At 47.9% G+C, this 24,697-nt stretch overlaps 3 protein-coding genes and 1 non-coding gene across 5 annotated transcripts in view; 3 read left to right on the forward strand and 1 right to left on the reverse strand.

Annotated features, from left to right (window-relative positions):
• The window catches only part of LOC130370388 (ADAMTS-like protein 1), a 37,729-nt gene extending 26,961 nt beyond the window's left edge, over positions 1 to 10,768 (forward strand). The window contains exons 18-24 of the mRNA XM_056576148.1: positions 3 to 1,014; positions 1,544 to 1,671; positions 3,126 to 3,240; positions 4,560 to 4,767; positions 5,977 to 6,086; positions 6,732 to 6,952; positions 8,318 to 10,768. Coding sequence (XP_056432123.1) covers positions 3 to 1,014; positions 1,544 to 1,671; positions 3,126 to 3,240; positions 4,560 to 4,767; positions 5,977 to 6,086; positions 6,732 to 6,952; positions 8,318 to 8,442 — 1,919 coding nt within the window. The 3' untranslated portion in view covers positions 8,443 to 10,768. The remainder of the gene's footprint in view (positions 1 to 2; positions 1,015 to 1,543; positions 1,672 to 3,125; positions 3,241 to 4,559; positions 4,768 to 5,976; positions 6,087 to 6,731; positions 6,953 to 8,317) is intronic.
• A 371-nt stretch (positions 10,769 to 11,139) lies between these two features.
• LOC130369753 (NLR family CARD domain-containing protein 3-like) lies at positions 11,140 to 16,550 on the forward strand. The gene is made up of 6 exons (XM_056575286.1): positions 11,140 to 11,504; positions 11,685 to 13,407; positions 13,577 to 13,660; positions 14,321 to 14,404; positions 14,863 to 14,940; positions 15,521 to 16,550. Exons 1-6 carry the CDS (start codon positions 11,189 to 11,191, stop codon positions 15,852 to 15,854), a joined length of 2,619 nt encoding a protein of 872 aa, XP_056431261.1. The 5' UTR covers positions 11,140 to 11,188; the 3' UTR covers positions 15,855 to 16,550.
• A 464-nt stretch (positions 16,551 to 17,014) lies between these two features.
• trnai-aau (transfer RNA isoleucine (anticodon AAU)) lies at positions 17,015 to 17,088 on the reverse strand. Its single transcript has one exon. It is a non-coding gene; the product is annotated as a tRNA-Ile (tRNA).
• Positions 17,089 to 17,392: 304 nt separating this feature from the next.
• LOC130369755 (la-related protein 7-like) lies at positions 17,393 to 24,266 on the forward strand. 2 transcript variants are annotated; one of them, XM_056575289.1, is made up of 13 exons: positions 17,393 to 17,502; positions 18,044 to 18,251; positions 18,675 to 18,775; positions 18,906 to 18,989; positions 19,556 to 19,720; positions 20,369 to 20,477; positions 20,593 to 21,147; positions 21,665 to 21,806; positions 21,970 to 22,070; positions 22,181 to 22,341; positions 22,598 to 22,757; positions 22,880 to 22,971; positions 23,908 to 24,266. In XM_056575289.1, the coding sequence occupies exons 2-13, from the start codon at positions 18,044 to 18,046 to the stop codon at positions 23,983 to 23,985; spliced, it is 1,956 nt and encodes a 651-aa protein (XP_056431264.1). In that variant the 5' UTR covers positions 17,393 to 17,502; the 3' UTR covers positions 23,986 to 24,266. The 2 variants fall into 2 exon arrangements, with proteins under 2 accessions (XP_056431264.1, XP_056431263.1); XM_056575288.1 differs by having other exon boundaries at positions 17,396 to 17,502; positions 18,026 to 18,251.
• Positions 24,267 to 24,697: the final 431 nt, after the last annotated feature.

A 24,697-nucleotide genomic window follows, 5' to 3' on the forward strand; every position in this document is an offset into this window, starting at 1 on the left:
AGAGACCACCCGGCTGGAGATGGCCAAGCCGGAGCCCACCATCCTGGCTCAGAGCCGGGTCTACATCCAGCGGAGGAAGGGCAAGAAGCTGCAGCTGGTGGTGGGCGGCTACGCCTACCTGCTCCCCTGGACGTCGGTGGTGCTCCGCTGCCCCACGCGCCGCTTCGGCAAGGGCCGCGTCCAGTGGCTGAAGGACGGCCGCCCGCTGGCCGCCCTGCCCCACCTCTCCCTCACCGCCCCCGGACACCTCAAGATCCACCAGCTGGACGCCGCCGACGTGGGCGTGTACACCTGCGTGGCGGGGACGGCCCGGGAGAGCTTCGTGCTCAAGGTCATCGGCAGCAAGCAGAAGCCGTCCTGGCCGGGCGCCGGGGGGGCGTGGCTCCACGGCATCGGCGGCGGTCCGGGGCGGAAGAGAGGCGGGCCGGACGCGCCGGAGATCCCGCAGGAGCTGCGCGACGCCTTCGGGCGCTACGACGACGTGGCGCGGCGGCTGCTCGACTTCAAGGCGCCCGCGACGCCGTCCGGCGAGAGGAACGGGAACGGGTCGGCGCCGGGGGACGTGGCGACGACGGGCGGAGGGCCGTCCGATCCGGCGCTGCTCGTCGCCGAGACGAAGACGCTGGACGCGGTCGTCCAGAGGCTCTCGGAGGGCCTCCGGGGGCCCCAGGAGGAGCTCCTCGTGGCCCGGCTGCTGGGCGAGATGAGCGCCGCGCGAGGGGACACCAACGAGTCCACGCTGCACCCTCTGGAGCGGCCAGAGGCCTCCCCCTCCACGGGGGGGTCTCTGCCGTACAGGCCCGGCGGCAGGGCCCACACCCCCAGACCCAGGGCCCCGGTCTTCCTCCAGCGGCCCGGGGCGACGGGGGCCTCTGAGGTGAGCGTGCAGGCGGGGGCGCCGGTGACGCTGCAGGGGCAGGTCGACAGCCTGGAGGTGAGGTGCGAGGCAGCGGGGCACCCGGCCCCGAGCCTCAGCTGGACCCGGGACGGCCGGGTGATCAGCGCCGACGCCAGGTGAGACCGACCCCCCCCCCCCCCCTGTTAGTGTGAGGGGGAAACACACATCTCCGTTCAACCGACAAAAGCGTAATAAACTCGTGTCTTTCATCTCTCCTTCTGGGTTCATCCACCGAATGCCTGACTTCATCCAAGTGGAAATTAGATCAATTCTAAACTGTAGTCCGGCCGATCACGATGGGCAGCCATGTTTCCTCTCCTCCCTCTAAAAGCATGATTGAAGAGAGGAGATCAAATGGATAGCACCATTTGGCTCATTTAGGCGGTATGTTTTTCGTATGTGAACAGCGATGGGTGACGTGTCCCTGGGCTCAGAACAGAGCAGGTAGACAAAAAGAAAATGTCCGTATCACTAAAACAAAAGCTGATTTTGGGTTTGATTTTGATCCAGTGATGACAGTGGTCTCTTTTCGTGGCGTCAAGGCTCCGTCGATAAAGGAAGGCACCGGTTGGCAGAGTGTGTCTCTGGCCGCTGTGACGGTGGTTTGACGAGGCCCCGTGGTTGTGTTCTGTTCACCGGCCGCAGGGTGGAGCTGCTGCCGACAGGATCCCTCCGGCTCCTGTCCCCGGGCCGGGAGGACGAGGGGGTGTACACCTGCACCGCCTCCAACCGCCACGGCACCACCTCCGCGGCCACACGCCTCCACATCTCAGGTAGGGTGGAGCAAACCCCTGGTTCCCCTCGGAGACGTAAACCATACTTTTACATTCAGGGCATTTAGCGGACGCTTTTATCCAAAGCGACTTACATAAGTCCATTTGTTGGACGAAAGAGAAACAACAATATATCGCTGTCGGTACAGTAAGGATGTTCATAGAACCAAGTACCAAGCACTAACTATCACTAGGTTAACCCATTCCCTGTATACAACAAAGATAGGATAAGACGCTACACAATGCTAAGTACTATTTCTAAGTGCAAAGACGTACAACATACAATAAGATTGCATATAACAAGTCGTTACATGACAACCCAAAAAGTCCTGATCTCAACTTTGTTCGGATAGCCGTTGGTGATGTCAGCGGGGGTGTCGCTATCCTCAAAGACTTTCGGGGGGGGGGCACTGACTCCGTTCTCCCGAGGGGCGAGTGGTGATCCGACGGGGGTTGACTTTCGTCTGGCAGGGCCAGACATCAACACCGCAGCCCTCTCGATCTCTTTAGCACACGCTCGGCCCGCCACTCGGCGTCACCGCTGGGGAATGTCCTGAACGTGCCACTCCGCTTGGACCTCGGCCTCCGCCGCAGTCCTGCGTCTCACTCCCACGGCGGGGTGATCACCCATGAACCCCCTCTCTGCTCCCATGTCATCAGAGCACCAACGCCACTCGGTTCGCCTGAGAACAATGAGGGGGGAGGAAGGATGAGGGGGGGGGGGGGGTCAGAGTACATCAAGGCAGCGTGTGTGTGTGCTGCGTACGTCTGGTCTGAAGAGGGGTCGTTAAAGGGGAGGTCCTGGGAAAAAATTTCTAATTCCTTTTTAGGAAGTTACCTTGCAGAAATAATTGATGGACGGTTTACGATTATGCGTGTGACAAACTGTTTGGGTTTTACCAAAACTTTAGCCAAACTGTTGGCTTTTGAGGCACTGATGATGGAACATTGACAAAATTATTATTGTCCTTCTTCTGGTGCCAAATAGGATTATTTATCCTATTAGAGTTTTAGATTTGTATCACTTAGTTATATCATGGATCCCAGCTTATTTTCCGGTTTGCAATGTACATGCTCTCACATGTTTTCATTTAACTGTCCAATACCCTTGAAGTATTCTCGCATCAGGCCTGTATAAGAACCATATGTATTTAATGTTTTAAGTTAGAGCCTTAATATACCAGCGTCTCCTGTCTTCCCAGAGCGGGCTAGTCCCCTGACTTCTGATAATGGTTTGGTCCATTAATCATATCTCTAAACTGTTTCAACAGCAAGGAGTTTAAACAAACTTCATATATGTGCTTTTAAAAAGCTTAGGAAGTCTGAACCATCATACAATCCATTTGGCATTCATACAATATCTGAATATTGGTTTTTGATGTGCTGTTTCCATCCCCAATTCATGAAGACTCATACTCTGTTGTTTTTGTGTTTTATTTTTGTTTACTACAAAGGTCCAGGTTGTCTCCATGGAAACGGTGGCACGGCGACAGACGGCTCCATCTGCCCCGACTCAACCGACAACAGCAAGGCGTCTGAGCTCTGTCATGGACAAGCCTGCCCCCTCAGGTAACTGACTGCTACTGCAGGCCAATTCTATATACACACACACAGTAACTAACAGATACACAGACAGACAGACAGACACACACACACACACACACACACACACACACACACACACACACACACACACACACACACACACACACACACACACACACAGTAACTAACACACACACAGACACACACACACACACACACACACACACACACACACACACAGTAACTAACACACACAGACACACAGACACACAGACACACACACACACACACACACACACACACACACACACACACACACACACACACACACACACACACACACACACACACACAGAATATAGCCCAATAAAAGACAATGCGCTATAAATCATTATTGGTGTAACAACCTTGGAGAGGAATAACCTGAGACACTGAGCCACGGTGAGTTTAACAGGCCCCAGTGTGGCTGTCACCCGGATTTGAGACATGGATATAAAGTTGTGGCTCCATGTGGTCCTTGTTTAAAAATGAATCTCCCCCATTTGAAAGAGTAGTGAATAGAGTAGTGAAGAATAGTGTTTTATTGTGCCAACGAGATCGGCTCCCTGTCTGGCCACATCCGGTAACTTCCTGTCACATGACCTCGATGGAACATGTAGAAGAATGCAGCTTTGAATGTTTTCACATGTCTGTATGTTTTCCGTGTGCACGTTCATGAAAACATGAACGTATCGAAAGAGGCAATAGTATGATAGGATCAGATGTGTCATTTATTAGTCCAAAATGGGACATCAAAGTAGCATGTACAGTTGGCTGCAGTTAAAGGAATTAAAAAAAAAAAACATTAACAAGAATAGATAGTTAACGAATATACAGAAAATACAAAAGTAAATGAGAAAGTAACAAACACATTTGAGAAATCGATAATTCATTAATAAATAAATTATTAAATAGGCTTTTATTTTTCAAGCCTTATTTAATAGATTTGAAAAACAACTTGCGACCACACCTTAAGAAAGCTGGGCCAATGTCGCACGATTCTCATCTAATAACTATCAGGATGACTCAAAGACCAAGCATCTCAATACCCCAAAGATCTTGATTTAACCGACTTCAACCGACTTCAGCCGACTGCAACCGACTTCAACCGACTTCAACCGACTTCAACCGACTTCAGCCGACTGCAACCGACTTCAACCGACTTCAACCGACTTCAACCGACTTCAACCGACTTCAACCGACTTCAGCCGACTTCAGCCGACTTCAACCGACTTCAGCCGACTTCAACCGACTTCAGCCGACTTCAACCGACTTTTCCTTCTCTGTCGGCGGTGGGGGAGCAGGTGGCGGGTGGACGGCTGGTCGACCTGCTCCGCTAGTTGTGGAGGGGGCACCCAGGGCAGGAGGGTGACCTGCGTGGGGGGCCCGGACCGGAGGCCCCTGGAGCTGGAGAGCCAGCGCTGCTCCTCCGCGGGGAGGACGCCGCCCGCCGATACGAAGCCCTGCAGCCTGCAGCCCTGTGTGGGGTGGACCTCCGGCCACTGGGGGGGGGTAAGCTCCACTCAGCTCCCAGTCACTGTCACTTGTACAGCCGTTAGCCATGTCACAGAGCTTAATAAGGTCTCTAAAGGGCAAGGAAAACAGATTCATTTTCAAGGAAGAAAGAACGCAGAAAGGATGCAAATCTAAAACTAGCAAAGATAGCTTTAATTGCAGCGCAATGGTACATTAAAGCGGGAGTGTTCATTCGTGTTATAAGTGACGATTGTGTTTATCCTATCTTTTGGATCTCCCGAGAGACACAGCATTTAAAATAAATATAATTTGATATAATTCATAAAGGGAGTTGGAGGCCAGGAATGCTGGAGAAATAAAAAAAAATAAAAAAGGTTTGGACCGAACTTTGCGCTTGGTTTCTGTGTATCCCATCATATGCATCTTAATAAGTTCCAGGTACTAGTTTTAGAGACTCGGTTCTTGGATAGCGCTTTCATTTTGAAATCGTCCAAGTGGCCGCATTACATGCTGTCCGTCCTCAAATTAGTGTGAGGGGGAAACACACATGCCGCTTTCCTTTCAACAGACAAAAGCTTAATAAACTTGTGTCTTTCATCTGTCCTTTTAGTTTTATCCACCCAATGCCTGACTTCATCCAAGTGGAAATTAGATCAATTCTAAACTGTAGTCCGGCCAATTACAATTGGCAGCCATGTTTCCTCTCCTCCCTCAAAAAGCATGATTTAAGAGAGGAGATCAAATGGATATCGCATGGTTATTAATGCGAGCGTACACGAGGATATCACATGCTCAGCTGCGCTCGGACGAACACGCGGGGAGCTTGGTTCGAGGTCCTAAATAAGCTAGCGGTTTGCGATGTCCTTCTCGCGTATCGAAAAATTATGAGTGAAATTCACGTGTTAAACAATAGCAGCAACGGCATTGATAATGAAACACAGGAGAGGTGCAGGAAAGAGTTAGTGTACACAAACTAACCAGAAAGGACTCGAGCTATAAATAAGAATACAATGTCAAGTGATGTCATCAAGTGAAACACAGCGCAGATGGCTCTAGAGATCTGAACGTGTGAATGAACATTTGTGAACAGTCTGTCCGTACAAATAAATATCAACTTAAGTTCAGTCTCCCCAACAGTCTCAGGTCTATCAATCTGTGTCTATCTAATGCACCCCTATGAATATGAAAGAACATATGAATGGATGAGTGTCTGTGTGAACGTGTGTACGTCCCTCACTGTCTTAGTGCCACGGTCACTGTGTGGGACCCAGCCTGGCCACTCAGCGGCGCGCGGTTCACTGCCAGGACTCCAACAGCACCAGGGTGCCGAACAGACTGTGTCCCGGGCCGCAGAGGTGAGGTCCCAGGGCATATCCCACGTCCAGCCATGTCAATTCAATGTTACTTTTATTCGTATGTTGTAATTTCTTTATTTATTTAAGTGTGCGCTCGCAGAACCAAAAAACTTGATACGTGTCAAACGACACTTTCTGCGTGTGCGTAGGCGTGTGCATGCTTTCCCTCGAGGGTTTATGGAGTCCCAGGGGTTCATTTAGAATTGTCCTCATCTTTATTCACGACTGGCTTACTGTTGGTGTATGATAAACAGACCGCACTTACAGTTCCCATACAGTGCTTCTCTAACCAGTGGCCACCCAGAGCGCTACATTCACCCATTCATGCACACGTTCACACACCGACGGCGGAGTCAGCCACGCAGGGCGACAGCCAGCTCGTCAGGAGCAGTCAGGGTGAGGCGTCTCGCCCAGGGACACCTCGGCACTCAGCTAGGAGGAGTCGGGGATCGAACCAGCGACCTTCTGGTTACCAGCCAACCCGCTCTACCTCCTGAGCCACAAGCGGCCCGTTGGCTCTGCAGGTTGAGCTAATCAGGTCCCCCCTGTTAAGACCCCCCCCCCCCCCCCAGTCAGGACCCCCGAGTTAGGACCCCCCCGGTCAGCCTCTCTGTTATTAACGGCCCCTCCCTCCGCGGCCCCCAGACCGAGCTCCCTGAGGAACTGCTCGTCGGAGGCCTGCGCGCTGCACTGGCGCACCGGCCCCTGGACCCAGTGCACCGCCACCTGCGGTCGCCATGGTTTCCAGTCCCGCCACGTGACGTGCGCGGACCCCAAGACGGGCCGCGGCAGCCGGGACCACCAGTGCTCCTGGAGGCCCCGCCCCCCCGGCTGGCAGCGCTGCAACCTGACGTCGTGCGGACGAGGTGAGGGTCCAATCAGAACCGCAGCGCGCTTGTTTGTTTGTGTTTGTGTTTACAGTTGGGTTGTGTTTGTGTTTACAGTTGGGTTTCAGTCGGTTTGTGTTTGTTTGTGTTTACAGTTGGGTTTCAGTCGGTTTGTGTTTGTTTGTGTTTACAGTTGGGTTGCAGTCGGTTTGTGTTTGTTTGTGTTTGCAGTTGGTTTTCTGGGCTTGTGTTTGTTTGTGTTTACAGTTGGGTTTCAGTCGGTTTGTGTTTGTTTGTGTTTACAGTTGGGTTTCAGTTGGTTTGTGTTTGTTTGTGTTTACAGTTGGGTTTCAGTCGGTTTGTGTTTGTTTGTGTTTACAGTTGGGTTTCAGTCGGTTTGTGTTTGTTTGTGTTTAATAATAATAAATAATTTCTTACATTTATATAGCGCTTTCGTTGCTACCCAAAGCGCTTCACAGTGAAGGGGGGACCTCACCAAGCACTAACTGTTTACAGTTGGGTTTCACTTGGTTTCTGTTATTGTTCCCATGTTTGAGGAACACGTTCGCGAAGGGGTTTCCGATTTATTTTACTTTTTACCTCTCTCCCTCTTCCACTAACTGTTATTCTGGTGTATAGCCCTTTCTAGGTTTGATATTCAATGATTTGCTATGAGAAAGGTTAACAATCGATGATAATGAACACCCCTAATGGGTAATTCCCTTTACAGCAGTCCCTTTTTCTGAAAATCCAAAAGGTAAATGATGTCTCAGGGAAGTTTGTGTTTGTTCATCTTTACAGTTGCCTTTCGGTTGGTTTCTGTTATTATTCTTGCATTGGAAGAAAAGACTTTGAGGGAGTTTCCGATTTCTTTCTACTTTTAACCACTTCAACTTCCCCTTGTACACACCCTTCAATTCGAAAGTGAATATTAGTCAGAAACCTTTAATTTCCAAGGGCCCTTATCAACGGGTTCAAACCAAAATGCCTCCGGTCACAACTGGACAAATTTACAAACAATCAGAGCAAGGAAACGTGTGACACATCAGCGGTTTCTAAGCTCCCATTGGGCGCTCCTCTGGTCAGTCATCGTATCAAACCCCGCCCTGTGTTAGATCAATGGTTGTGATTGGCCCGACCCAGGCCGGATCTCCAGCCGTCTGCTGGAGATCTGTCTGAACTGGAGGGGGGACCAGACGCTTACGCCAGAGAAAATAAACCTGGTCGATTCGTCTGGTTCCCAGACTATAACAAACTAAATCTATGTTAGTTCATGACCGTTGCTTTTAAATGCGAGACGCTAGCTAGCCCCTGATGAGTCATCAAACGTCTCATGCTGTCGCCCCCCCTAGGCTCTAAACAACAACCTAACCCCGAGCCTACGTTCTCTTTGTGCCTCCCCAGCGGAGGAGTGCCGTGACAGCACGCGCTACTGCGAGAAGGTCCACCAGCTCCAGCTCTGTGTCCTCCCCCAGTTCAAAACCCGCTGCTGCCAGTCCTGCCGAGACACGCCCGGAGACACGCCCTGAGACACGCCCGGAGACCCTGGACACCGGAGGACGCCCGCCCAATGACAACGACGACGACCACTGGTCACACACCGGCTGGGTGAGGGGGAGGACTGTACTGGACTGGACTGTGGCCCACTCCAGGCTGGGTGAGGGGGAGGACTGTACTGGACTGGACTGTGGCCCACTCCAGGACTCGAAGACGTTGGTGTAGCCCTGGCAACAAAGCCTTCAGTTTATTTATTGTGTTTTCTTTTTAAATCTAACTGGAGTTCATGACCCTTGCTTTTAGAGGCCAGAAGCGACCTGGAGGGGTTTTATAGTGGGGGGGGTAACTTAATAGCGATGGCTTCCTAACGGACAGCTGTGTTGAACTGCCTTTGTATGCTACTCTATGCCAAATTCACAACCCGTGTTTCACAGAGCCACTGGAGTTTGAAATGTCCCATTTTGACAAAGTATCGTTTAAATAGTAAGGAGAATCCATAGGGTGTGCTAACAGGAGAATGCCATGCCAAAGAGCCTTTCATAAAGAGAAAGGCATGTTATGTAGTTTGCACGACCTGCTTAAAGACATTTTCTTTAAACCATTCAGGTAAAAAAATACAATCCCCCAAGATGAAACCTCGCAATTTGTGTTCTGGTATCTTCATTGGACGAAATGGGTTTCCATCATATTGCACTACTATGAGACACAACTTCTTTAGGGAAAAAGAAAATCTGACTTTTGCACTCGAAACTCCAAGTCTATGTAAGGGACATGGCTTGGTGAGTTGTTGTTTTTTATCTCCTCTTTGTAAATGTTGCATTTGGATGTTTTATTTTTCTTCTTTTCTGACATGATTTGGTGACTTTAGCCAAACTGTTGGAATGTTCCTTTAACCACTTTGACTCCATGACATATCGGAACTCAAGGCCAAGCAAAGTCTTTGCTTCTACCAAACCCTCCTGCTACCAAAGAAACATACTATAGTATGATTTATATTATAGTGATACTACTAAAATCGAAAATACTAACTTGACACAGGCTGATTGTTGTTTCAGAAATAACCTGAGCAAATAACCTTTTGAACCTGTTTTTTTATTGGGCCACGTTAACATTACTGGCCAAATGGTAACACTTTACAATAAGGGAACATTAATTAACCATTAATAAACAGCAATACGCATTATTATATATAAAATTAGCATATGGGTTAGTGGGTTTAAATAATGTATTATTGAATACGTTAGTTGATGCAAACACCATTAATGAATTATTACTTATAAGCTAACTGTTAATTAGCTGTTAGATAATGCTTATTACCATATTAACTAATGGTAATTAGGGGTTATTTAATGTGGCCCCTTGTCAAGGGGTATTGGCAATTTTACCTGAATAAGTATAGCTGATACAGATCAGATGGGAACATTGTGAATCAAAGATGGGGCGTGTTCATGTGCAGTCCTAGATTCAACAAAGACCTCCCTGATCTCTGCATACTAACCTTCTAAGGAAATCTAAGGAAGAAATCTGGAAATTTAGTGTTATTGGGCCGGTAATGTGTACATTGACTAATAGATGAGTCAACATGGCCACTGTAAAATAAAGTGTGATCTGGGTAGAAACCTTTTTTGTTAATTTATTAACTGTAAATGACTGCTGGGTTTGCACTTCGAGCCTTCGTCTTATGTCCTCAGCAAATGTCCCCCGTTCATCAACCGCAGGAACATTATCTTCAGTAGAAAATAAGGTCATTAGCAAGTAACGTTTTAAAATGGGATCAAAGCCCTGTTACAGCTTTTAGTCTTTAAAAGCTCAAACTTGTCAACCTTTCACGACTCCTTTCAAAAAATAATTTAATTCAGTGTTTGATCTATAATCTTAAACAATTTATGTCACGCTATTGTAGTTTACACAAACAAGATTTTGTTCTTTGGATGTTAGGCGGCTTTCATCAAGAACAATGATGAGTTATGTAGATATGACATGTTTGTTTATTCAATGTTTGCTGAAGATAAGATGTTTTTTTCTTTGAACTATTTATTTCCGTGTGTTGTTGTGGAACTGTGAGTTTTCTTTTTGTTGTAAATACTACAAGGCTTGGATGTTACTGATAATTTGCTCCCAGGTCATACTATTCAACGTGCATGAAATTGGGGCCCTCTACTGGTGAAGTGATATGTTGTCTTTCCATGCAAGTGCCTGGTTATTCACTAGACAATAAAATGAAATACATTCCTTCAACAACACGTGTGTCTTACTTCCACAAAGTGCAGTGTGACAGGAACATGTTGTGTGTAAATTTAGTCTACTATTAAAATATATTTTATTTATTGTTTTCATAACCTGTGACTGAGACACTAAATTACACTGAGATTATTTCATGATTAGAACAAGCTATGCATGTATGGTGTCCCCTTGCTATTAATGCTTCCACTCTATTTGTATATAAATATTTGACCTCAAAGCCTACGTATACTGTACATGTCAACGGTGAAGAAAAGTCTCCAAGTTGAAACCTGAACTTAATTTGCAGAGAGACTAGCTCGTAATTCCAGTCATCTTTTAATATATAACCGGTTTGTACACATCTGAATAGACCTTTTACCACTGCCAAGAGCTACTTCCTTTTTTTGTGTCACTGGCGCAGAAGACATATCGCACAACCTCCACTCCTTGTAAAAGACGCGTGCAGTAGAAACACTTCCACCCATCGAGGATGCCAATCAGTCGGCACCCACTGCCACTCCAAAAAGATCGCATTTCAGATTTTCTGGTGGGAAAATGTGCAAGATGGTGACAGCAGGAAAGGACGTGACTGGGTCCTGTTTGAGTCTAATCCGGTTGAAGAGAGTCTCCCTTGTGGACACGCTGGAGGGGCGCATCGATGCCCTGCTGGACGTTCTCTTGTCGAGGGAGGTTTTCAACCGGGACGACCGGGAGGACGTGCTGTGTCAGCCAGGGCCGCGGGCGAGGGTGAGGAAGGTGCTAGACATCTTGGAGTGCAAGGGCGAGGAAGCTGTCAACACATTCCTCAGTGTTGTTGATCAACCAGAAACGCCAAACGTAGGCAAGAGCAAAGACCAGCCGCCTTCTTTGGGTATGTAAATGAACGAGTGAAATGTGCTCTACTTGAATATATTTTGTTCTTTACTCCATCAGTTTATTTAATTCCAATATTCATGCCATACCTGTGAAATTTATTACGCAGTTTCTGCATTGTTTGAAAACAAAATTATTTGAAATCTCCTGCTCATTGTCAGATATTTTTCTAATTCAGGGTACAATCAAATGAAACAGAAGCACAGAGAGGTCCTCAGACGAAGGAGTGAAAGCATGCTCTACTACAACACCCGCCATGGTGAGAAAATCCTCTTTTCCGACCAATATGTCAACCTTCTGTTGGTCAACGGACACCAAGGCCTGGACATCAAACGGCACGAGGTCCTAGCATATGGACGGAAGCGGCTATCTTTGCAGCAAAAGTCCGCAGAGCATCGCCGAATTACACCAGACCAACTCTTCTCCACAGCCAAGGGAGCCCGGCCCGTCAAGAAGATCCTAGTGACAGGGGTGGCTGGAATAGGAAAGACCATCCTGGTGCAGAAGCTGCTGCTTGACTTTGGGAATAACAAAGAAAGCCTCGGCTTTGACTTCATCATCCACATGACCTTCAGGGACCTCAATCTGGTGAACAAGCCTGTGAACCTCCGGGAGTTGGTCTTGCGGAAAAACCGTCACTTGGCCAAAGAGCTGGACAACATATTGGCCAACGACGACAAATTGCTCATCATCTTCGACGGATTTGATGAGTTCAGACACTACAGGCGTTGCGACGTAGACGCGTTTGTGTGTGAGCCGGACGACTACGGTGAGGTGGAGGAGGTGTTCACCAGCCTGATGTTGGGAGAGCTCCTCCCCAACACTGCCATCATTCTGACGAGCAGGCCCACGGCCATCGGCCACATCTCAGTGGGCTGCGTGGACCGCTTTGTGCTCATCGCCGGCTTCTCCCTGGACGAGATCCAAGACTTCTTCTGTCGCTATTTCCAGGACGAAGGCCTTGCGGAACAGCTGTTCAGGGTGGTGCGAGAGAACGAGCTGATGTTGACACTGTGCTACATACCGGCGTTCTGCTACATCATCTGCTGCATTCTGAAAGAAAGCAAAGACTTCGCCGGGGACAACCCTCGGACCATGACGGACATTTACGTGCAGTATTTGGTGGCCTTGCTCCGCACTCACACCCAGGAGAGGGCGAAGGCGTCCGGTGCGGTTCAGGGAACATGCGGTGGTGAGCAGCTCTCTGACGCGGTGCTGCAGCTGGCTCGGCTGGCCTTCTTCAAGCTGATGGATCAGCAGACTCTGTTCTACGCCAGTGACAAGGATGTTGCCCCTTTGGAAGGCTGTCCCCTGGCCAGTACCTTCCTGGACAAGATGGTGGCACAGGAGCCCGGCTGCACTGAAGACGTTTACTCCTTCGCACACCTCACGGTTCAGGAGTTTTTTGCCGCAGTTTATTGTGCCATGACGGACCAACCTCTGCCTGATGTCTTACAGCAGGACAGCAGCGCCGCTGAGGACACACTTAAGGGTCACTTGGATCTGTTCAGCCGCTTCCTCTCTGGGATCCTCTCCGAACGCAATACCAAGCTTTTGGCGAGGCAAGTGGGGTTGTCTTGTGACGAGGGCAAAGCTGAGGCCTATCGCCAAAGGACGGTCAGCAACCTCAACCACCTGTGCGAAAACGGCACGCACATCTTGAACAGTTTGCATTGCCTTTTCGAGCAGCAGGATCCTTCCCTGGGGCAGGAAGTGAGAGCACAGGCCCTGCGACTGAATGTCAGTGATGAAGCCCTCTCCCCGATGGATTACAACGCCATCAAGTACTTCCTGAATGCCACTGCGGGGGATCTCTCAGAGCTGGATCTGACGGGGACGGACGTAAGTTACGAGGCATTGAGGGATCTCATGCCTCACTTGCTCAAATGCAAGCAACTCTGGTGAGTTCTCAGGTATAATACAAACAAAAGTGCTTTCAGACAGTTTGACGGATATTTATTTTAAGTCATTTAATTTACATTCTGTTTATTTTGGTCCGTTTACATTGTTCCTCAATTTGAGGGGATTCTTGAATAACCGCGACAAATACTCAAATGATTCATTCTTCAGGGTTGGGGAAAATCCTCTTGATATGGACACGATTCAAGTCATTGCTGAAGTGTTGCAACAGTCGGACTGTTTCACCCATCTTGGGTAATGTGGTCACCACTACTCTTGTGTGCTTTGTGTTGGAAATTATCTTTACATGGTAAAACACTTGAAATATCTTGTGAAAACAAAGCATTGTAGTGAATTGAATTCAGATGAATGTGAACACATCCTTCAGAAGCTTTTCTCAGCACACTCTGAAGCTAGTCTTCAGTCTTTTAAACATTTGATTGGTCCGCATTATTGCAGACTGCAATCCATGGGCCTTCTGATTTCCAGGTTGGCACACTAGAGCTTAACATTCTCATGTGTTTCAACTTTCCCTCTTCTTTCAACTTCTCTAAACTACTTTTCCTGTGGTAATTCTTCAGAATAGAAACAATTCCGATAACTATGGCTCATAAAATACCTTTTTAAACGTGGATAAACTCTACCACCTTTTTCAGTTCCTCAACTACTTCCTTCCTTTCCATTTACCAAAAACGATTAATCTTTATTACTTTATCCTTCTTTTACAGGGCTTAAAACTCAACACTACATACAACATTTTGTACAACAAATGTAGTCAACTGTTAAAGTGTTGCACAGTGGTTTGCACTGTTATGTTATTAGCTTAAGTGTACTCCAGGCAAACATGATTCTGTGTAAATTACCACATTAGTAGACAAGTCTTACTGGGATTTCATTTCCATTGCCGCGTTTTAGAATTGGATGGACAGATATTGGTGATGAGGAACTACTGGTCCTATCCAATGCAATACGACAGAAGAAAGTACTCAAAGAATTATGGTAAGACGGGTTTGTCATGATACAAGGTTTTTCTTCTATGTTTTTTGGAAAGAAATGCTATCCTCAAATTATGATGACTTTCAAAATTGTAACACATTTTAATTGAATGGATACCACACGTTTTAATGAAGATCTTAAAGGTCAGCCCTTCATTTGGACTGCATTTAGCAATCAAAACTAAAACATCACTTGAAATAATCTGACTTGGTTTTAGAGGATTACAATCAATGTACAATGTACAAGCTATGTAAAATGTATATCTTTACCCGTTGTTTGTTGTAGGTAAACTCTGGTTACGGGTTAGGAATTAAGGTTAACCAACATATAGGCCTTAGTCCTACAGGGATTTCAGTCTACATATTGGAACGTGAACCCTATATCTTCTAATCGCTGATTGTATTAGTTGCTCCAGTATCTTATTCTATCATCCGATGTGGCCGATGTTTACTCTATCGTAGGATGGAAGGAAACAGAGTGACCTGCCGAGGTCTGCTGTCACTCAGTGACCTGACTCCACACCCCCTGAGTAAAGTTGTGTGAGTTCAACCATGTGATTTCAAATCGACAACAACAAGGAGAATCATAATCTGTCTTCTGTCTTTTTTGTGTTTTGTTGTCGAATCTTTGCGTGACGCCTGATGCGCTGATGTCACTTGTGTCGATTTGGTCCATTTTTTTCGTTTATCAAATTTAAAGAAATGTCTGTGATGTTTTCTGTCCAAATGACAAAATGCTGACCTCTACACCTCCCCCTCTCACACACACACGCGCACGCACGTACGCACGCACACACGCACTCACTCACTCACTCACTCACTCACTCACTCACTCACTCACTCACTCACTCACTCACTCACTCACTCACTCTTTTCTCTCTCTCTCTCTCTCTCTCTCTCTCTCTCTCTCTCTCTCTCCCTCTCTCCCTCTCTCTCTCTCTCTCTCTCTCTCTCTCTCTCTCTCTCTCTCTCTCTCTCCCCCTCTCTCTCGCTCTCTCGCTCACTCGCTCTCTCTCACACAAACAATGACACATCCACACACACACACACACACACACACACACACACACACACACACACACACACACACACACACACACACACACACACACACACACAGCGCCATATGGAACGACGTGACGGACACGGAGGTCCGGTCGCTGAGCGCGCCCAGCGACTGCGGCGGGGCCAGCCTGACGGTGGACTTCTCGGAGGACGCGGTGTGGGCGGCGTGGGGCGACTGGGTGCTCGCGAGGTGCTCGGTGAGCAGCGACGAGAAGCTCCTCACCGTGCTGCACAAGGTGTGCAAGATCTCCACGCACTACCTGGAGACGGGCTGGGCGCACGCCTTCTACAGGGACCTGGGGCGCCTGGTGAAGAGCCGCGTCGAGCAGTGCACGGAGGAGGACGTGAGGAAGAGGCTGGAGACGTTTGAGGGCGTTCTGAGCTGGTGAAGAGGCAGGGGGACAGCGCCCGCCCGCCAGGGGGAGGCTGTCGTGACGTTACCCGCCTTATGGGTCGCCGAGCAGAGACAGTTTCCCCAGAAAAGGGAAATGAGGGTTGTCACTCAGTCTGCTTATGAGTGGGTTTGATAGAAAGCCCCAGCAGCCACGATGGTCATGTGGGTGGTGTTCTGACTCATCAATGCTGCGTGTGCATGTGGCAGGGCACAGACAGGAATGCGGTTACATTAGGATGCTGCTGGCACAACACTACATTTTTTTCATCGACACCCACCTCATCGTCATTGTTGTTTATATTATTGTTTTTACGTTTCACGTTTCATAAAAGTCATCCTGTATGCAGGCCATATCAATGTGTGAGTGACTTAGAAATATATATAATAATAATAACACTAATAATTAGGCTGGCAAAATAATAAGTAATCCAAAGACCATCAAAAACACTTTAAACTGTACACTTTCTGACCGCGCACTAATGTTCAGAACCTTTTAAAGGTCTAAACAACAAGCTAGGGGCCTCTTTGACTTGCACTACGGGTATTCGGTGTCTGTGGTTTGTTGCGAAAGAAGAAGCTGTCCCATATTCTAATTATATATAAACTATAAAAAATTAATTTCCTGTTGAAACGGCGGTGCATGCTGTGGTGCAAAGTGATGATGAAAATATGTTTCAATAAAGCGACACATTTTAAGACGTAAAGAAGTGCTTAATATAGCTGAAAGCAAGTGAAAAGTTTTCATACACATGGATTCTAATTGAAATAAACATTGTAAACATGCACACCACTGTGCAAACGTACGTGTGTGTGTGTGTGTGTGTGTGTGTGTGTGTGTGTGTGTGTGTGTGTGTGTGTGTGTGTGTGTGTGTGTGTGTGCGTGTGCGTGTGCGTGCGTGTGTGCGTGTGTGTGTGCGTAATCACTACCGCTCACGGTACCAACGGGTCCGTAACACCCTTGCGTTGCATTGCGTTGAAGGTGGGACCATAATAAGCCCTGGCCTTGGCTCAGATCAGCATGTCTGTCTCCATCTACTGGTGATGCAAGATACAGCATGTCATTGCTTCGTGGATGAGATGTACATTTTACCCCTAGCATTCACTTTGTGCACAACTCCGATTCACAAGCTGCAGTTTTCCTGTCAAAATAACTATTGGCCAGTACGGGTATCGAACCCGCGACCTTGGCGTTATTAGCACCACGCTCTAACCAACTGACCTAACCGGCCAGATGTGGCCTCCCGCCCACTCTTTAAAAAGAATTCGTTGTGTGCTTTATAATTTACATTAGTATTAACTTTATTTATTCACTTTTGTCCGCTGTCCTGTTTGTACTTTTGTACTTAGGCACATTTAAAGAGATGGAACCGTCCAAACACTCCACCGTCACAGGAGGCGGGACCGCTCAGTATGACGTCGCTCATGTGCGCCGGGGCGGCACCGCCACAGACAGTTGCCAGATTGGGCCAGATTTCCCGCCCAATCTGGCAACATTGGCCACAGGGGCGGTTCTCCCGCCATGAGGTATATAATGCGCGCCGCTGCAATGCCGCTCTGGTAGGCGGTCCATGTTGTTGTGTTTTGGCGTCTTCTGATCGGCATGAACTCTTTCGTCTTCTAGAGGATCGATACTCTGTTTATCGGTAAGTGCTCATCGGGCAGAATTAGAAAGACGCCGTTTTTGCTATGCACTGTTGACCCGACTTGATTTGTGTTGTGTGTTTAAATGTTGCGTTTGACTCTCACACAACGCCGACTTAACGCTCAAATTCATCAATATATATGTATATATTTTTTAATGCAACAATTTTGCGTTTGCAAGCAGTTAGAATTGTATGTTTTGGATTTTTGAATGTTCTGGTCGCATCATGTCGTTGTAATTTCCTCAGTTCATAACTAGTTGCTGCAACTATTACAATCAATGAAATAACACCAAAAAAAAAAATCCAATCCAAGGTTCAGTGTGCAAGTGAATTTTGTTAAGTGGTCCAACCTCAACCCAGTAATTAATCTTTAAGAGCTAGATCAGTCTCCAATACAATGTGCTGTGCAAGTAAATGTCAGAGCAATCCTCTTGGACCAGCCGAATGGACCCACTGACAGACCGCCTTGATATGAGTGATTCTGTAGCCAGAACGAGACGAAATGTCACTGTCATCACTGTAGCCCCACATCCACCCCCAGATGATTGACACGGAACGGAGGCCCGCCCCCGGGCAGGCGAAGCACGCCGACCCCGAGGGAAAGACCAAGGAGAGTGAGAAGAAGAAGAGGCCTCGGGTCAAACAGCTGCTGGCCGACATCAAGAAGCAGGTGGAGTTCTGGTTCGGGGACGTCAATCTGGGCAAGGACCGCTTCATCCAGCAGCTCATCACTGACTCGGCGGACGGATGTGAGTCCTTGTCGGAGGCGAACACCTCTCAGGGGTACAGGGGTACAGGTGTACAGGGGTTCTCAGCCTGAGGTTGATTGGCTTGAGAGTCCTGTCTTGTAAGCGACGCATATTTGAGGATGCGTTTCTGTTGATGAAAAAATATTTGATATGATTTGAAATGGCTGGCGTAAGTCTTTCTTATACCGAGAGACTGCCAAATTAATCTCGGCCACGAGCGATATATATCAATATATTGCTGTCGGTACAGTAAGTAGTAGGTTCTTTCATAGAAACATGTGCCGAGCACTAACATCACTAGGTTAACCCATTCCCCGTACACAACAAAGATAGCTAGGATCATTTCAACTAAGTTCTAAGTTCTGCTTCTACTACTTATGCTGAGGGTCGTGCAATAAGTACTAAATGTGTCGTGTTCGTCAGATGTGGATATTTCTGTGTTGACGACGTTCAACCGAATGAAAAAGCTGACGATGGACACCAAGCTCATCGCCCGGGCGCTAAAGAACTCCACCATCGTCGAGGTACTTAAAGTAGATGCAGAAAGTAGGGAAATGATTGTTGGGAATCGATGGATAACGCGACATCCACCACGTGTGACCTAACGTGTTTATTCAGCCATGCTTTTCTGTTTCACTTGTTGTTCTTTTTTAGGTCAACCTAGAGGGGAATAAATTAAGACGGCAACAGCCCATCAGGGACACGGACAAGAACGTTGACGGCTGCACCGTCTATGTGGTAGAGGCGTTTGTATTCTGCACATAACAATCTCACCTGCAGCCCACACTGTATTAAGAAGCATGCTTACTTATGCTTAACGTGTCGTTGACACTGCAATCACATGGCATTGTACAACACAATACTTACCATGTTTACACATGGTAAGTAGGATTTTAAGATTGCAATTAGTCTGAAATCTAAAAAGGAATAGGTAACATTTATTTTGTATATAAATTAATAGCAGTAATGTTGCGCAATCACGAGAGCGGAACCAACAAAACATTTGTTTTGCGGACGTGACTCTCAGAGCAGATGCACGTCGTTCAGGTGCGCAAGAGGTCATTTTTGTTTCTGTCCAGAAAGCCTACTGATAGTGGAAATATGTTCAAATACATTTTTCCACTAGTGTTGATTGTGTCGTTGGTCTTAAATTTCCTTTCAAATGGCATTAAAAAAGTCTGTAACTTTCATGAAGCTGTAGGAACCATGATTAAACAATGTCTGTATTCGATAGAGGGACACGTGATGCGACGATTCTATAAACATATCGAAAGCTATGTTTTCCTTTTTCTTTTTTCTTCCAGGAACTTCTGCCGAAGAGCGTGACTCACGACTGGGTCGAGAAGGTGTTCGCCAAATGCGGAAAGGTGGTGTACATCAGCATCCCGCGGTACCAGAGCACCAAGGACCCCAAGGGCTTTGCCTTCGTGGAGTTTGACAAAGAGGAGGAGGCGCAGAAAGCCATCGAGGTAGAACCCCCGGGGTCTCGACACGGGAGAAATGGGAATGGCTGTTACGTAAAGACTGTGGCCGGGCTGTGATCACGGCCAGGGAAACTCTGGGGCTGAGACTGTAGAACGGTAACCTGAATGGGCCTTGAGGTAAATGTAAATGGCCTGCATTTATTTCGCGCTTTTCTAACCTATTGGCCACTCAAAGCGCTTTACAACATTGCCTCACATTCACCGTTCACGAACACATTCACACAACGACGGCGGAGTCAGCCATGCAGGGCGATAGCCAGCGCGTCGGGAGCAGTCAGGGTGAAGGTCCTCGCTCAGGGACACCTCGACACTCGGCTAGGAGGAGCCGGGGATCGAACCAGCGACCTTCAGGTTACCAGCCGACCCGCTCTACCTCCTGACCTACTGCCGCCCAGATATCTGGTGTTGTGTTGAGCACTCTTTGTGTACAATAAGCTATTCAGGTCCAATGAGGTTCTGATATTAGCTTGAATATGTGGTCTAATAAAGCCTGGAATAAATGAACTTAAATCAGGTAATGCAGGGAAAGAACCTCTAAGATCGCTGGCTAAATGAAGAATTGTAGGACTGTGACCTCACTGGGCCTTGTCTCCTGAGTCCCGATCACGTGGTGTGTTTTTCCATCTGACGCAGCTCCTGAACAATCCCCCCGAGGACGCCCCCAGAAAGACGGGCATGTTCCCCAAGATCAGAAACAAAAAGGGCGTCGTCATCCAGGCGGACGACCCGCGGCCCCTCCCAGGTACCCCCCCCCCCCCCCCCACCCGGACCTCCACGGCCCCCAATGACTCGCAAACCGACCCGCTGCGATCCAACTCACCCCTTCTCCCTTTCTGCTTTGTGGGCGTCTCTTGCAGGGGAGGAAGAGGAGAAGAAGAAGCAGAAGAAGAAGAAGAAAAGGAAGGAGAAGGAGGTGGCGGCCGCACGGGTGGAGGAACCCGGGGTGCTGAAGGAGAAGCTGAAGGAGGAGGAGATGGAGCCGCAGCCCCCCAAGGGGAAGAGGAAGCGGTCGGAAGGCGAGGCGCCGGAAGACCGCGCCCGGAAGGAGAGCGCTCCGGAAGACCGCGCACGGAAGGAGAGCGCTCCGGAAGACCCCGCCCGGAAGGAGAGCGCTCCGGAAGACCCCGCCCGGATGGAGAGCGCTCCGGAAGACCGCGCCCGGAAGGAGAGCGCTCCGGAAGACCGCGCCCGGAAGGAGAGCGCTCCGGAAGACCCCGCCCGGAAGGAGAGCGCTCCGGAAGACCCCGCCCGGAAGGAGAGCGCTCCGGAACAGTCCGACAAGAAGAGGCGGCGGTCCCAGGCGGGAGCAGGGGAGCAGGAAGCGGAGGTTGAGGAGGAGAAGCCGGCCAAGCTGAGGAAGACCGGCGAGGAGGAGGAGGAGCGGGCGGGGGTCAGCCAGATGGACGTGAAAGGTGGGCGGGCTGGGAGAGGGATATGATAATTTAAGATAATCCTTTAGTAGTCCCGAAGTGGGGAAATATGCAGTGTTGCAGCAGTAAAGAGGATAGTGCAATTAACGTGTGTGTGTGTGTGTGTGTGTGTGTGTGTGTGTGTGTGTGTGTGTGTGTGTGTGTGTGTGTGTGTGTGTGTGTGTGTGTGTGTGTGTGTGTGTGTGTGTGTGTGTGTGTGTGTGTGTGTGTGTGTGTCGTTAATCTTGTGATGAGCCAACATAATGTGTCTTTTCCCCGCACCGCCCCTGTTGAGAAGAGATCACTGATATCAAGCCTTGAAACACGTCTTTTTATTCAAAGTTTCATGCCGATTGTGAGAGGCGTGCATTCCAGGTCATGTTGAAACGGCTTTGTGCTAAAGTGACACCAACAATCCAAGACCTGCTCTGTGTGGCTGATCTGACACATGTCCGGTGGATGCATCGTGCATCAACATCACAGTGTTATTGGAGCAAACGTCTTGTGTGTCCTCTCACAGCGGAGCCCGCTGAGGGCGGGGCGGAGGTCAAGGCGGAGGGGGGGGGGAAGGGCGACGGCTCGCCGCTGAAAGCCAAGAGGAAGCGGAAGAAGAAGAAAGAGAAGATGGGCGACGAGGTCATCCCGCTTCGCGTCCTCTCCAAGTAAGCGCTCCGGGTAGAGATCTCTTTAGGACGTAGCGGCGGGAAGGTTCTCGTGGTGAACGAGCGATGTTCGGATGAATTCAGTGGGGGCCGTGTGTCGCCTCAACCCCTTGTCATCGGTCTGTTGTTGTTTGTCTGTTTGTTCGTGGTTCGCCGCGTGAAGGAAGGACTGGCTGGGTCTGAAGCAGGAGTACCTGGCCTTGCAGAAGCGGAGCATGGCCTCGCTGAAGAAGTGCATCACTAAGATCGACCACCAGGAGCAACGTGAGTTTCCCCCCAAAAGAGACTGCCTCCATCTAAAGCATCTCAAAGTAGGGGTCTTGACTGATTGTTGGATAACGACTGAAAATAAATAAATGCATTTCCTCATCTAGCTGGAAAGAAAGTGGCTTTAGCGGAGAAGAAGGTGGGTCCATTAGAGAAGATTGAGAAGATAGAGAAGATGGAGAAGGAGATCACTGGACCCCAGTTCACCAGTGGAGTCATCCTGAAGATTACCGATGCCAAACCGCTACCAGGCAGAAAGATCATCAAGGTAGAGTTTATTTATTTTACTGAGCTTACACTTGACACTTTTGACTGTCTATTGGCAAGGAAGTCTCCCAAGTCTCCATAGCCTCCAAATATGTAATATTATAACCAGTCTGTAAGGCTTTCAACAGGGCGTACAATGAGGAACAATGTTCAATGTAATGACTTATCATTTTCATTTATGATGTATATATTTTTAATGAACTGCATTAACTGCACGGTGATTCCATACCAGTGTCTGTCTTTTCTTATTTCTACAGGACGCCCTCTCTAAAATATCTACGGTGGCCTACGTGGACATACTGGAGGGAGACAGTGAAGGACACGTCCGCTTCAAGACCCCCGAGGAAGCCCAGGCCGTCGTCAAGGACCGCTCGGCCGTCGCCAAGGAACACGGCTGGACGCTGGATCTGCTCTCCGGTGAGAACCGGTTCCTCAGAGATACAAAGATCTTATCGGTTCCTTCAAAGTCTCATCGCTCGCATGTTTGTTTTGGTGGAGTGTTGTCATTGATGACTGGCTCTTTTTCATTATTTCTTTAGGTGATCATGAGCAAAGGTATTGGCAGAAGATTTTGGTGGACCGCCAAGTGAAGTTGAACCGTCCGAGGGAAAAGAAACGAGGCACAGAGAAGGTGGGTTCTTACAATTCTGGAGAGAAAAATCTATGTCTGGTTGGAAATGCATGCAGGTGATATCTCCTTAACACTATCTCTATTCTTCGTTATGTGTGTGCGGGGTTAATTATACGTTGGGCAATGGGATTGTCTTTGTGCGAGAAGATTTCAGTCATGTGATCTGTTCAATGAAACGAATCAGGGCTGGCATCTTGGTACCTGAAACATTTTACATTATCTCCTTAAAGGGGTGATATTATGCCACCGTTTAGGAGTGTGATCAGCCATTACAAGCCGTTATCCAGCATACATCTAGGTGGACACGCCCCCTCGTGATGTCACTAAGGCCCCGCCCCCACTGGCCAAAACTACCTTTTCCCTCCGTTTTCTTTTGATGCGTTTCAGGAATAGCTCCGTAAAGACGGACTCATTGCGAAACGCATCTAGCAGTAGAAACGCAGTAGTATATATTCAAGGCCACTATGTGGCTCTGGTTCTCCACCAATGAGAGACCTGGACCTAAACCTTTTCGACTGAGCAGAAAATACTTTTTAATGTACAGTTAGTAATTCAATTTACCAAGGGTCTGTATTTAAAGCTACAAAAATGATACAAACCAAATCAAGCACAACAAATTAGACGGAACTCCGTCCGGAGTGTCGGCCCAAACACAAAAGACGTATGCGTTTTCACAAAAAAATCGTTTCCGGTTGGACGGGGCCTAAAACGCAGGAAAAGGGACGATTTTTCAAACGGCTTGTAATGGCTAATCTCACTCACACCTGGTGGGTGAATGTCACCCCTTTACCTGTTCACGGTATCTTATATTAATACCTGTGCTTTTAAATACTTGACATGTTAGGCATGTTCTTGTAACATCGTTTCATAGACAAATGTTTGCCTTTTTTCCACACCGGTGTCTAACGTGTCACTTCCTGATATTCTCTCACGCAGCTCATCTCGAAGGCGGAGAAGATCATCATGGCCCGCGCCAAGGAGGCCAACAAGCACATCCACTTCCAGGATGTCTGACGCAGTGTGTCGTATTTCATCCACTTTGTTTTTAACAAGTTTTATTTTGGTAATCGGCGGAAAGCCAAAGCTAATTTAAAAACACAATTTGATATATTAATGTGAGCTTTTTGTGACTCATGTTTTCAGGGTCGTACATGTTGTGTATATATAAGGTTCAAGGCTGCCTTTGTTGAGAGAGCACCAAATTCATGGTTGTTGAAAAGTGATTTTTTTTTTTATAACAATAAACATCAAACATCAGATGTATTATTTTGGCAGTGTCTGGTTTATTAAGTGTTTTTAAATACGTTCTTTAAACTTATTTGAACAGTTAGTGCAAATTGTGACTGCATTTTAAGAATAATTGTTAATGTCAGCTTAAATACTATATTTGAATAGTTTGGTGTTAATAATTTAAATAACACATCACAATGTTCAGTATTGTGTTCTTTAACACAAACTCTTCCTACCACAATACAATGCAGTTGAAACGTCATTTTATTTTCTCAAACGGTGACCTTTCCACCACGTTGCGTGAAGAGCTGTTAACACAGGGGCAAAGGTCAACAGCAGCAGTGAACTGCTAAGCTGATCTATTATTTATTGCATCAGTGGAGAGACGTTCCCTGAGCCTGAAGTCGAGTGACATTATTGCACCCAAATTCAAACACTAGTTTCATCCGACGTAAGATGCACACTTACGCCTATAACTTGTCTTTGTACGTCATTA

This window comes from Gadus chalcogrammus, chromosome 17 (assembly GCF_026213295.1).
Source record: "Gadus chalcogrammus isolate NIFS_2021 chromosome 17, NIFS_Gcha_1.0, whole genome shotgun sequence".
NCBI classification, from domain to species: domain Eukaryota; kingdom Metazoa; phylum Chordata; class Actinopteri; order Gadiformes; family Gadidae; genus Gadus; species Gadus chalcogrammus.

What these genes read in the sequence shown, in the direction of transcription:
- LOC130369755 (XM_056575289.1), top strand. Translation starts at nt 18,044, where the DNA reads ATGATTGACACGGAACGGAGGCCCGCCCCCGGGCAGGCGAAGCACGCC. An exon ending in AGAACTCCACCATCGTCGAG is followed by an intron (nt 18,776 to 18,905) that starts GTACTTAAAGTA and finishes GTTCTTTTTTAG; the next exon opens with GTCAACCTAGAGGGGAATAA. An exon ending in CGACCCGCGGCCCCTCCCAG is followed by an intron (nt 20,478 to 20,592) that starts GTACCCCCCCCC and finishes CGTCTCTTGCAG; the next exon opens with GGGAGGAAGAGGAGAAGAAG.
- LOC130369753 (XM_056575286.1), top strand. Translation starts at nt 11,189, where the DNA reads ATGTGCAAGATGGTGACAGCAGGAAAGGACGTGACTGGGTCCTGTTTG. An exon ending in CTCAAATGCAAGCAACTCTG is followed by an intron (nt 13,408 to 13,576) that starts GTGAGTTCTCAG and finishes TTCATTCTTCAG; the next exon opens with GGTTGGGGAAAATCCTCTTG. An exon ending in AAAGTACTCAAAGAATTATG is followed by an intron (nt 14,405 to 14,862) that starts GTAAGACGGGTT and finishes ACTCTATCGTAG; the next exon opens with GATGGAAGGAAACAGAGTGA.